Genomic DNA, 13,617 nt, shown 5'->3' with positions numbered 1-13,617 from the left:
CCACCAACCCCAACCAGCACCATTTGGCCACCACCATCACATTCACTTCCACACAAGGTTTAGGTCGACAATGGGATGATCGATAGTCAAAAGATCAACACAAATCACTTTTTTTGTCCCGAATGTCGACACAGTTGACATGGACACTAAAAAAATGTGCTGTGCTCGCCATGCTTTGGGTACACTATTTTATTCTCTCACCACACCGTAGTGGATGGTAGGGCATGAAATAACGCCTGTTGGCACATGTCAGACCAAAAAACTTTGAAAAACATGCGTCCACATTTTGATTGCATCCCATTGTCAACCTAAAACTTGTGTCAACCTTTAGACCCTGTCGACCATGAGTATGTCAACCATTCAGTGGTGTCAACCTCCTGACTGTCAACCATAGGGTGTCGACCTAATGAATGTCGACCTAAGGTCCGGATATCCTGGAGCTTAGCTGCAAATTATTCGCAAGCCGTGAGCCATTAAATGATTCCCCAGTGTGCCCAGTTTGTGCGTAGTCCAGGACCTACTCGGCCAGTGCGATAAACCCAGGCTGACCCAGGGGGGTGGACCTGACATCACATGACTTCCCCTCAAAAACCTGGCCACGCCTGCATTATCCCTGACACTCCCAGAAAATGGATGGTTACCACCCCCAAACGCCAGCTAGCTGTCAATCAACTTGGTCAGCGATAAAAAAGTATCAGGATTTTATTGCAGTAGCTCCATTATGGGCTGGCCTGCAAATTAGCAGCCCAGCGATCAGGTATGAATAACCCCTCGGTCAGGAGCTTCTCTAGCCTCTGGACTGTGCAACCATCAGGACATTTCTCCAGCGGACCCCGTAACAGGATCCTCTGAAGTTTATTTCCTAGCTTCAGGTTCCTTCACTGAAACAGATTCAGATCTGAGGGGGAGAGATAATCGGTCATCTTTTAAGCAGCGAGTGAGAAATGTCACCCACGCAGGATCGGCCATCTCCCCTGCGGGAGGAATGTCACCCACGCAGGATCGGCCATCTCCGCTGCGGGAGGAATGTCACCCACGCAGGATCAGCCATCTCTGCTGCGGGAGGAATGTCACCCACGCAGGATCGGCCATCTCCCCGCGGGAGGAATGTCACCCACGCAGGATCAGCCATCTCCACTGCGGGAGGAATGTCACCCACGCAGGATCGGCCATCTCCGCTGCGGGAGAAATGTCACCCACGCAGGATCGGCCATGTCCACTGCGGGAGGAATGTCACCCACGCAGGATCGGCCATGTCCACTGCGGGAGGAATGTCACCCACGCAGGATCGGCCATCTCCGCTGCGGGAGGAATGTCACCCACGCAGGATCGGCCATCTCCGCTGCGGGAGGAATGTCACCCACGCAGGATCAGCCATCTCCGCTGCGGGAGGAATGTCACCCACGCAGGATCAGCCATCTCCGCTGCGGGAGGAATGTCACCCACGCAGGATCGGCCATCTCCCCTGCGGGAGGAATGTCCCCCACGCAGGATCGGCCATCTCCCCTGCGGGAGGAATGACACCCACGCAGGATCGGCCATCTCCGCTGCGGGAGGAATGTCACCCACGCAGGATCCGCCATCTCCGCTGTGGGAGGAATGTCACCCACGCAGGATCGGCCATCTCCGCTGCGGGAGGAATGTCACCCACGCAGGATCAGCCATCTCCGCTGCGGGAGGAATGTCACCCACGCAGGATCAGCCATCTCCGCTGCGGGAGGAATGTCCCCCATGCAGGATCGGCCATCTCTCCTGCGGGAGGAATGTCCCCCACGCAGGATCAGCCATCTCCGCTGCGGGAGGAATGTCACACTTGGCATTGTTATCCCCAATGTGCCCAGCGCCACTGCACCAGCTCTAACACCTATGGGGGTAGCAGTGCCCCCCTAGTAGGAGAAAGAAGAATAATGGGGGAGAACATAACAAGGTAGGGTGGGATTTGAATCCAACTGGAGCCGCTTACAGTAACTGGATACAATGGGGCAGATGTATTAAGCTTTAACAAGAGATAAATGCAAGGGTGATAAACGTCCAGCCAATCACCTGCTAACTGCCATGTTACAGGCTGTGTTTGAAAAAAGTCAGTAAGGAGCTGATTGGCTGGACGTTTATCTCTCCTTATCACCCTGGCATTTATCACTTGTTAAGGCTTAATACATCTGCCCCATTATGAGTAGACACTGCTGCCATGTCATACACGCCGTGATCTCCATTTGTTCTGCTTGTAGAGTCCGTCACACAGACATTTCCCTAATAGAGATGTGATTTCATTCATACTTAATACAGTTATCGGAGGAACCTGCTCGGTGGCTGGGAATGTGCTGAGCGGATGATGAAGTGCGCAGCGCCAGTGACATTACAGATCACAGCGCACATTGCACTCTGTGTCCTGGGGCTGTCATTTATAGCTGGATGTGAAGGACAAACCAAAACGAGTCTTATTGAGCTGAGAAATTGCTGAACCATAATGATATTCTATAGCGGATAACTGCCGCAAACCCATTTCTTTACTTGTTTATCTATCATTGAATTATGACCCGCCTTCATCTAACATTTACGGCGACGTCAGGGGGTTATTCAGTCCTGATCGCTGATGGGCGATTTATCAGAGACCTGCCACCAGATAGCAGCAGCCCAGCAAGAGTGAAATCCCGCCCTGTGCAAGGCTGTGATAGGCTAAGATCACACTGATCGGTGATTGGCTGCAAATCTACTCGCATCTCACTCACCATGGAATCATTGTCCCACTGTGCGCAGGACCTACTCTTCCTGTGCTACAGAGACAGGCTGATCGGGGGCGGAGCTGACTCACAGACCCTCCCTGAAAACACCTGACAATCCAGGAAAATGGCCGGTTACCACCCCAAACACCGGCTTCCTGTCAATCAACTTGCAAACGGCTTGCTTGGATTTTATCTCAGGCTGGCCTCGGCAGGTGTATGGAGAGCTCTACGCATGAGCAGTCTATCAATAATGTGCCAGGTTGGAAATTTGCAGCCCAGTGATCAGGTCGGAATAACTCCGCAGTACTGAGGCACCTGGTAGATACAAACACATACTCCCGCCGGCTAGCACCATCCGTCTGCTGCGGCTTGGTCACATGACCGCTGGATGGATTTCATTAACTGGCGGTGGCAATAAACAGGAATGAAACGGCTCCTACCTGTGTTTAATGATGGTGTCTTCACTGGCAAAGCGATACAGGCCTAAAATAAATGAGACGAGTTACACGTAAGAAGCAAATTATAAGAAGTGAATTACCGTAAATATTTGCGTTATAGGTACAGGTACAGTTATAGGTACAGGGAGATACATTGTATCAAGCAGTGTAATTGGTGGAGAAGTTCCCGTAGCGACCAATCAGCTTTTACCAATCATTATGAGGTCAGCACTCTAGAGTGAAGCCTTGTGTCGGTGATGTCACACATACAGGGGTTTATTCTATTTGCTACGGTGGGAACGTAAACGCAATGCGCATGTGCGGGGACCTCACACTGCTCACGGACGGGTCTCTCCGTGCGAAAAAACCTGTCCGCAAGAGTACGGTCATTGTGGGCGGCATGGGGACGTTTTTATGGGAGTGGCCGGAATAATGAGGTAAACATGGGCATATACGGGGGTGTGCACACAAAATGCACGGTGCCACAACCGCCTCAAAACGCACCGTGCATTTTGGCCCAAAAACAGGCGGATGCCAAAGATAGCTCCAGACCACCCCTAGAGATACCGCATGAGAGCGGACGCCTGGGTCTGCTAATTAACGGTGATTACTACACCTGAATGTAATAAGCAATGCTGCAGGCTATTAAGTGAAAACCATTATTTCACTACCTGCAAGCCACACACAGCCCTCAAACACATTGGAAGCTTATCTTTCTACACTTCTCTACATGTAAAGGTTGGTTTCATTTTAGGTAATAATCATTCTATGACCTGCTTATATATCAAGGTAGTTATTTTATAACCATCTACACCCATTCAGAAAGTGTTTTGGTATACTTTAAAAAGCAGGACACTCAATTCACAGAAGTCGACATGTGTCAACTTTTTCACTGTAGCACAAACATACCAGTTTTTTATTATGGAAAATACACATAAACCACGTCTAAGAGCAACAAGGATGTTTTTGGACTCAATTTCTACTTGCAATGTGGCGTACGCTCAGATATACGGAAGGTGTCGGTGGGAAAACGGATGAGATCCGTCCGTGCACTGTGGCGTACGCTCTGATGTACGCCAGGTATCGGTGGCTAAGAGGGAGATCCGTGCACGGTGGCGTACGCTCAAGTGTACGCCACTCCCCTTTGTCTGTGTTTGTGTCTGTCCATGTGCGGCTGTTAAGTGGGCGGACTTACGCTCACCGTGAGCGTACGGAAAACATACGGTGTGACGGACCGTACGTACGTTTCACCGTACCAAACAGAATAACCCCCACAGTCACTATACAGATTTCAGGACATAGAATGAGGGCTGCAATGTAATATCACAGCGACGTGACAGCTCACCACTGTGCTTCTTGGTGCTGTACCGCTTGGAGTGCCGCTGGCACAGGTACACCACCGTCGCCATCAGCATGACCCATATTGCTGCACCCACTGATGCTATAAAAGCCGGGTGCTTTATAACCTGAAGGATCAGATCCAGAGGAATCGTGTCTTCCCGCGTTTCCTTGCTCACATCCAAAGGTTCTAGAAGACAATGAAGTAACTGATGAGGAGAGGAAGGCAGGAGAAGGTTAGAGGACCGTCAGAGTATGAGATTCTCCAGCACACCCCAATGCCTGCATGGATGGCGATAGAGCGGGAGAGGGGTACAGGTGGGATATTGGCAGACTGTGTTCTAGTTCTCCAGCACAAGGGGGAGCTGTCCTGCTATTAGCCCCTAGGGAACAAGAAAATAGTGAATGGGGAAAGCACAGCGCTCAGTGTAAACAATGTGAACAAGGTGTTGATAGACCCTGTATATAGACAATTTTTAGAAAAATACACAACCAGGTCGAACTTTAGCAGGGTCGACAGGTATATTGCATGAGGTGTTCCAGATTAATCCAATCCGTATTCTCCCAATAAAGTGACTTGGTTAAAAGCATAAACAATGTGTCCCAGGCAGAAACAGCAGGCATATGATGTCATCAGGAGCGTCCTTCAGTCTGGGTCCCTTGATCCGGAGGCAAGGGGGGCTCAGTCCAGGATTCTCCTCTGCTTAAACGCTGCTTCCACAGGTCGACACAGACAGTTAAAATGCACGCTTAAACGCGTTTTCGGAAAGTCCTTCCTTCTTCAGAAGCGTGTCTAACTAGTTCACAATGGGGCGTATATATGATATATAATGATTAGCTTGTTAATCTGATTGATAGGGGTATATATACGCCCCATTGTGAACTAGTTAGACACGCTTCTGCATTTTAACTGTCTGTGTCGACCTGTGGAAGCAGCGTTTAAGCAGAGGAGAATCCTGGACTGAGCCCCCCTTGCCTCCGGATCAAGGGACCCAGACTGAAGGACGCTCCTGATGACATCATATGCCTGCTGTTTCTGCCTGGGACACATTGTTTATGCTTTTAACCAAGTCACTTTATTGGGAGAATACGGATTGGATTAATCTGGAACACCTCATGCAATATACCTGTCGACCCTGCTAAAGTTCGACCTGGTTGTGTATTTTTCTAAAAATTGTCTATATACAGGGTCTATCAACACCTTGTTCACATTGTTTACACTGAGCGCTGTGCTTTCCCCATTCACTATTTTCTTGTTTGCTATGCTAATTTTTGGTAGTTTAAGGTGATACTACTTTGTGAATTGGGATACAGCTGCACTCTGTATTAATTGCGCACCCACGTGGTTAATCTTTCTGTTCTTGCATCTATTAGCCCCTAGGGGACAGCGTCTCTGGTATGTGTATCCTTAGTGCACCATTATGGTTAGCCCTATTCTCACCTATAAAGATGGATTTGGGGTTACTCGGCCTCCCCATCCCAGCATCGTAGATGGCAGCGACTTGAACTTGGTACTTGATACCGGCAGGCAACATAGGAATCTCCAGGCTCCTGGTGGCTCCGTCCACTGTCCAGTTGGCTTCATAAAGGGTCTCATTTCCAAAGCACCAAATCTAAGCACCGCAGGGAGATACAACCATATTACAGGAGTGGATCACAGATGGTGATACTGAAGGCCGGACGTTCGCAAAGCCAAAAACACACAAATCATGCTGCACTGCAGGTGAGGCAGATGTAACAGGTGCATAGAGGGTTAGATTTGGGTGGGGTGAAATCTAAATTGCAGTGTAAGAATAAAGAAGCCAGTATTTACCCTGCACAGAAACAAAATAACCCACCCAAATCTAAAGGTCCATACACACTGAGCGATTGTGGACAGCGAATGCTGCTAAGTGCATACACACTGAGCGGCTTTCCCCCTGCCCGGCGCTGTCAGCGGGCAGAGGATGGCGTTACATAGTGCAGAGCTATGCAAAGCCGTCCTCAAAGCCGCTCATCTGCCGGTATTACCAACAGATGAGCGGCTTTCCCGCCGATTATGCGCGAGCGCGCAGTAGCGCTCACCCGCGGGGCATACATGCTGGACAGCTTTGAGCTGAAAGCCACTCAAACTGGGTGTTTTGAGCAGCTTCAGCTCAAAGTTGCCCAGTGTGTATGGGCCTTTACTCTCTTTGCACATGTTGCATCTGCCCCCCCCCCTGCAGTGTAGCATGGTTTTGTGCAGATGTGTGTTTTTTGCTTTGATAACAAACCTGAATGAGGCCCTACGTGCGACTGGGCAGGACAATAGCACGGACATAGAAAATGAACTATCTGGACTCTGGAATTAGTGTAAATCCCTACATAAATCTACTGTGCGAAATGTGGAAAACTTACTAAAGGAAATTTGTAAAAAAAAAAATAGGTGTATTTGTATCCAGAAATACACTTATTTTTGACATTTACTATCCCGAAAATACGGCAATTCGTATTCGTATTGATAGCACATCTATACGAATATGAATTGCCGTATTTTCGGGATAGTAAATGTCAAAAATAAGTGTATTTCTGAATACAAATACACCTATGTTTTACAAATTTCCTTTAGTAAATTTCCCCCTATATCCGGACTCCAGAACAGAGATGTAATAATATGTAATTAGTGATATATTAGACACATATCTCTTCCAGGTACAGTAGATCCCTAAATATACCGTAATCCTGTATCTCGCCCCTTCTATACTTGCCAGGGGATCATCGTGGTACGTACCCCACATTACATACATTACATACATTACATGTACACAAATGGTCCTATATAGGCGTTAATATTTAATTCGATGCAAAAGGAGCATATACATTATTCAAACACCCTGAGGCCAAACTCATACATTTGTGGTTCTGCAAAATGTATATTAAGACATTGTATTTATAGATTGTGCACTAAATATAACCAGACAATAAAACCATCTGACCTCAGAGGTGATTCCACCAGGAAGAATAATGGAACATGGCTGATTAATGCTGAGAACGCGCAGAATGTTAGGCAAACGTGATTCCACTGCGCAGAGTGCGGTCCCGGAACTAGATGGGAGATGATCGGGATGATGTGCGCCCTTACCAACACTAATGCTGTGTACACAGGGTGAGATTTATCATTAGGGGGAAAATTTAATAGGGTGAGAGATTCAGAAAGTGAGAGATTTGGTAGGAAATCTCAAATTTAAAGTGCCAATCATTTACACTGCAGAACCAGTTTGATTTAGATTTTGTAAATGATTGCCGCTTTAAGAACACTGGAGATTTCTTACCAAATCTCTCACTTTCTGATTCTCTCACCCTATTACATTTCACCCTAGATTTTGACTATATAGTCAAAATCACATGCAGATCGCACAGGTTTTTTACCTTGCGATCCCGATGCGCATCCCGGGACAGCACAAATAGAAACCCAGATAGACAGAGCAGCAATGACTATATAGTACAGATTGTATGGATTGTATGTAAATAGCACAGAGTTAGCAAAGATTGCTTAGCGCGAGGGAATCTCACCGTGTGTACACAGCATTAGGTTCCAAATGTTTCATTCCACGATGCAGCGAATAAGATGAAGTGCGGCAGATGTGAAATGATTGGGATTTAATAAACACAAAGTGGGAGCAGCTGTCACTCAGATGCCGCAGAGGAGCGACACTCCGCGTCAGGGCGACCGTCACAGGGAGGCTGGTGGTATGATGCACAGCGTGTCCTCTAATGTGCGCCTGACGTGGGCACAATCCTCCTACATCGGTGCAATGTCCTCCAGGCTGAGAAACACTCATTACGGTAACTCAGACCAATGCGTTGTTCACTAAACGAAAAGCGATCAGTAGGTCGACCTAATAATCAACCCCCCCCCCCACTAATCTTGGGACACTGTAACTAATGGCAATAAAGGACAGCTGTAATATATATAATGTATACTATGGGTACCAGAGGCATACAGATGTGTCCATGTACATCTTGGTTTTACTGCACCGTGTATGGCGCAATATGGCACACCTTGGACTCTGCAAAAGTCACACTTTGTGATTTTTCTAAAAAATTGCTTCTCTAATCTATTACTTTATACAAGTTCTACTGCTTCAGAATTTTTTTAGACTCTATCTACTTGCTACATTTGGAAAAACAGCTAAGCCGTGTTTTACATGTTGTGACAAATTGAGAAAAAAAAGCCAAGATGTATGTGGACACATCTGTATGTTCATCCCAAACAAATATAAACACACACGACTTAGAGAATACTATAGATCTACAGGGAACCCGCAGTGACAGCTCCACTATGTGACAATGGCCGATGGGTTAGTGCCAGGATCACGGGATTCAGCCGTCTGCAGCATCAGCGGCCACCAACGGAGCCCATCTCACAGACCAGCAGCAGCGGCGTGGGCACAGGTGCTTATTGCAGTGCCAGCTGTGTGGTACCACAGGAGCCACCCACTATTGCAGGTGTCAGCAGAGCTCCGCTGTAAGAGCAGCGACACTTACCCCAATGTGACCCACACAGGTGCTGCTGTACGGGATGCGGTCAATTTCCCGGCGGTTGGAATCCCGACACTTGCTCCCTCTATGGGTGTCCACGACACCCACAGAGGGAGAATAAATTAGTGTGCCGAGCACATGGAGGCACCGGGCCTGCTGCATTGGGAGCACAGCAAGCCTGCAAGGGCGGGCGATCCACGTCCCGCCCTTGTCAAGATTTCGGCGGTCGGGATTCCATACCGAATCCCTGCTGTAAAGGCAGGTGCCCCCTTCAGAGCTTGGAGCCCCGAGGCAGACACCGCCATTGCCTCTGAGTTACACCCCCCGATAGGTCCCAGATGCTCCTATACTAACACTTACACTAATGTATGTCAATGAAAATCATAATTACTTCTCCTGCATCACATATGAACCTATCAATCATCTGTTTCTATACAATGTAATGACGATAATTGTTGGCAAGATTCGTAAACAAATGAAACCCAAAGAGTGTTGGTTTCGGTGAAATAAGAAATAAACTCTTCTGTGTGTCTCTGCATCCAAACTCTGCAGACATTGCCCTAATGCAGGTAATGGGCGTCATAGCACCAACAAGGGGTGTCACGGTCTAGTGGCCTCCAGATAATGCAAAGGAACCATGAAGGGGGAGGAGCTTTGACAACCTGAAACAAGAGCCACCTGACCAGTAATAAAGGTCCCTGCGCAGGACCAGAGTGCAGGACAGCTACACTCTAAATTCTATTTTCTCCATCCTATTCTATCGAAGCAAAGTGATTTGGGTTTCTGACAAAATTAGATAGCACCCCCTCCCCGAAATTTTTCAACACCAATATGATTTAAACCATTAGCATGTCCGCGTTGTGATTATCTTCCCTGAGACCAGCAGGTGCGTTATATAGGGCTGATCTTCAGGTGTCAGTCATTAAACCTACTGCCTGCGTGGGTGATGAATTGGCTCCGTCGTCCCACCACCCGCGGCCCATCAGCCTCCTGCCTGCCAGGGACTCACCCAGCAGAGAATGCAATCATTACATGCCCTGCTCTCCGCTGGCGCTTCAAGGTAAGCATATGCAAATGTGTAATTAATAAATATTCACCCGTCATGTGTGACTGACTGGTGCCGCCGCGTCCGGCCATAATAAACTGTCATTTGAATTTATAATACGTTCTGAATTCTCTACATAAATCAGAGATCGGTGGATCAGGGGTGAGCGGCAGATTGGAGTGGAAGCGAGCAGGCACATGTCGGGAATAAATGCAGCCAGAGAAGGTGTATACGATACGGGAAGATATAGTATAACACAAACCGTCACACACAGCGGAAGAGGAGACTCACTTTATACGCTTTTATGTCCCAGTCTTGTGGAGGAGGCTCCCAGCTCACAATCACCGACCCGTTCCCACCGCCAGCCACGGTGACATTGACGTCCTGAGGAGCGTAGCCGGGAACTAGGAGAAGTGACAATGATATGTTATCATAAGCTGAACCCCCGAAGGGGGACAATATCATCCTGAGCGGTGTTCTGTCTTCATAGGCCTGAATCAGACCATGCTGTGCAGCAGGTGGAGCGGATGCAACATGTGCAGAGAGAGTTTCATTTGGGGGGGGGGGGGGTTTGTTTCTGTGCAAAGTAAATACTGGCTGCTTTATTCTTATGCTGCAATTTAGATTTCAGTTTGAAACAAACCCCCCCCCCCCCCCCTAAAAACCCACCCACCCAAATGTAGCTCTCTCTGCACGTTACATCTTCCCCGCTGCAGGGCAGCATGGTTTTGTCCAACTGCACCTGTGTGGCTGGAAACATAATTTGGAATTGCTATAAGCCAACATCTATGGGGTGTGAGGAAAAAACTGTGATGTTGGGGGTCGCCAGGTGCGGGCATACAGCACTTACACTAGCCCCTGTCCTGGTACATACAGCACTTACACTAGCCCCTGTCCTGCAGTGGTACATACAGCACTTACACTAGCCCCTGTCCTGGTACATACAGCACTTACACTAGCCCCTGTCCTGGTACATACAGCACTTACACTAGCCACTGTCCTGGTACATACAGCACTTACACTAGCCCCTGTCCTGGTACATACAGCACTTACACTAGCCCCTGTCCTGGTACATACAGCACTTACACTAGCCCCTGTCCTGGTACATACAGCACTTACACTAGCCCCTGTCCTGGTACATACAGCACCTACACTAGCCCCTGTCCTGGTACATACAGCACTTACACTAGCCCCTGTCCTGGTACATACAGCACTTACACTAGCCCCTGTCCTGGTACATACAGCACTGTACCTGCATTATGTTGTTCTGCGTATATTGTCTGCCACCTAGTGGTCACTGCTGTGTATGTACACCCATTCCTGAACAAAGACCTCAGGTAAGGTGAATTTCATTTACTGTGATTAATTTTATGAGTTATGTACTCTAATTATAGTCTATTACATTAATATTTGACGCCTATATTTTAAGTGAAGTTGAATAAAAGTTATTTCTTAACTCATTGTTACATCCATCACATCTATAATATAAGTGTGCCCCAAAAACCTGAAATGTTCTTCCTTTGTTCATCTTTGGACACCCTCCTTCTCCAAGGTGAATTTCATGGCAGATAAGAACCACTTGGCCCATCTAGTCTGCCCGTACATACCTCAGGTAACCTCAACCCTACCTGAGCCCTAGTTCTTTGTCACAATATTCTTATTCCTATCCCAAGCATGTGTAAGTTGTTCTACTGTCTTAGCCTCTAGCACCTCTGATGTTTCCTATGAACCTACCACCGTCAGTCTTAGCGCATGTCCTCGCATTGTGCTGCTCCTCTCCCACCTGTATTAGGTAATACCCCTGATATATGTGACAGTTTCTATCATGTCCCCCCTTTACCTCCTCTGCTCTAAACTATACATCTATCTATCTATCTATTGCAGTGTAAGAATACGACAGACAGTATTTACCCTGCACAGAAACAATATACTGTAACCTAAATCTAATTCTCTCTGCACAAGTTACATCTGCCCCCCCCCCCCCCCTTCAGTGCACATGGTTTTGCCCATAAAGAGAGATTTCGCTTTTCTGACCCAAGCTGAATCGCCCCCAATATATGCTTGGTATTTACACTGCGCATATTTTTGTTGAGTATACATGTGTGTCCACTGACATCTACTGTAGCTTCCCAGCACCTTATACAGCCCTCCTAGCCCAGTGTCTTTTCCTGCGACTGTAGCCATTAAAATGCATTTTACATTGCACACGCAGACTCTGCTGATTAAAAAGATATGTAGCATGCCTATATTCTGTGTGAGCCTGTATCTGTGCGCAAACTGCTATCTCTTATATATTTGGCTACATCTGTCACTCAAAGTGTGTGAGTGTGTCTGTAATGCTGGGTGGAGCCTCTGACTCACATGACTGACTCACATGACAGAGAACCAGCTCAGTGAGCCTACAGTGCCAGACACCCTCTGCCTCCCCATGCTACCCAGAAACCTACTCCACAGTCACCAGGTGAGCGCGCCCCCCCCCCGCGCCCACCCTCCCACGATTCGCGGCAAAACACACCCCCCCGCCCCCCCTCCCGCGATTCACGGCAAAGCACACCCCCCCCCACGCGCGCGATTCGCGGCATCCCCCCCGCCATTCGCGGCTCCCCCCAACCCTGCCACCCCCCCCCACCACGATTCACGGCAACCCCAGGATTAAATGGCACATGCAAAACACTGACATGGCTATGGTCGACAATGAAAAAGGTTGACATGAGTTTTTGAAGATTTATTTTTAAATTTTTGAATGTTTTCATATTCATTCTCATGTGTCGACATGGACACCAATGAAGTGCCACACTTATGTCAACATTTACATGTGTTGACCTGTCTATGTTGATTTTTTCTTGTGGCGATTCGGGGCACCCCCCCCCACGATACGCGCACCCCCGCGACCCCCCTCCCGTGATTCGCGGCACCCCCGCGACCCCCCCCTCCCACGATTCGCGGCAACCCCTGTGACCCCCCCTCCAACGATTCACACCAACCCCCCCGCGACCCCCCCTCTCGCGATTCAATGCAAACCCCGCCCCCCTCTCCCGCAATTGGCGGACGCCCCACCCCCCATTTTTGCTTGTGGCGATTCGCAGCAAAAAAACACAATTCGCGGCACCCCCCGCCCCCGCGACCCCCCCTCCCGCGATTCGAGGGAACCCACCGCGCCCTCCCGCGATTCACGGCACACACCCCCCCCGTATGCCCACACACACCTATCACTACCCAGCTTCCGGTTTTCCTGTGTCGCGACCTCCGCCAGTGGGGAGCCGCTGACCCAAAAGCACCCTACTATACTATTGCACACACACACACACACACAAACAACCACTTTTTAATTAAACAAAACAATACACACCCCCTTCCACATCATATGCTCCCTATTTAACACATTTAACCTATAACTCAAGTTGCAATACAGGCATCTGTCATACAATTCTAACCATATTTCTCATATACAAACGATCACAAATTAAGGGGGCGCAGCCCCTTACGCCGGTGTGAAGAGCGCCCGTAGGGCGCGATGAATCACCTAGTGCTACAATAATTTCCTAGAAAATGATGTAAAGTACCATTCCATATG

General features: G+C 48.4%; 1 protein-coding gene across 3 annotated transcripts in view; it reads right to left on the bottom strand.

The window, feature by feature from the left end:
- ROBO4 (roundabout guidance receptor 4) overlaps positions 1–13,617 on the bottom strand; it is a 191,068-nt gene that overhangs the window by 60,879 nt on the left and 116,572 nt on the right. For all 3 annotated transcript variants that reach the window (XM_083163559.1, XM_083163558.1, XM_083163560.1), the window contains exons 9-12: positions 10,335–10,447; positions 5,940–6,111; positions 4,506–4,688; positions 3,164–3,206 (exon numbers count right to left, since the gene is read on the bottom strand). In XM_083163559.1, coding sequence (XP_083019685.1) covers positions 3,164–3,206; positions 4,506–4,688; positions 5,940–6,111; positions 10,335–10,447 — 511 coding nt within the window. The remainder of the gene's footprint in view (positions 1–3,163; positions 3,207–4,505; positions 4,689–5,939; positions 6,112–10,334; positions 10,448–13,617) is intronic.

The sequence above is a fragment of the Crinia signifera genome, chromosome 19 (assembly GCF_055691185.1).
Source record: "Crinia signifera chromosome 19, ASM5569118v1, whole genome shotgun sequence".
Lineage (NCBI taxonomy): Eukaryota > Metazoa > Chordata > Amphibia > Anura > Myobatrachidae > Crinia > Crinia signifera.
This window is presented reverse-complemented; position numbering and strand designations above follow the sequence as displayed.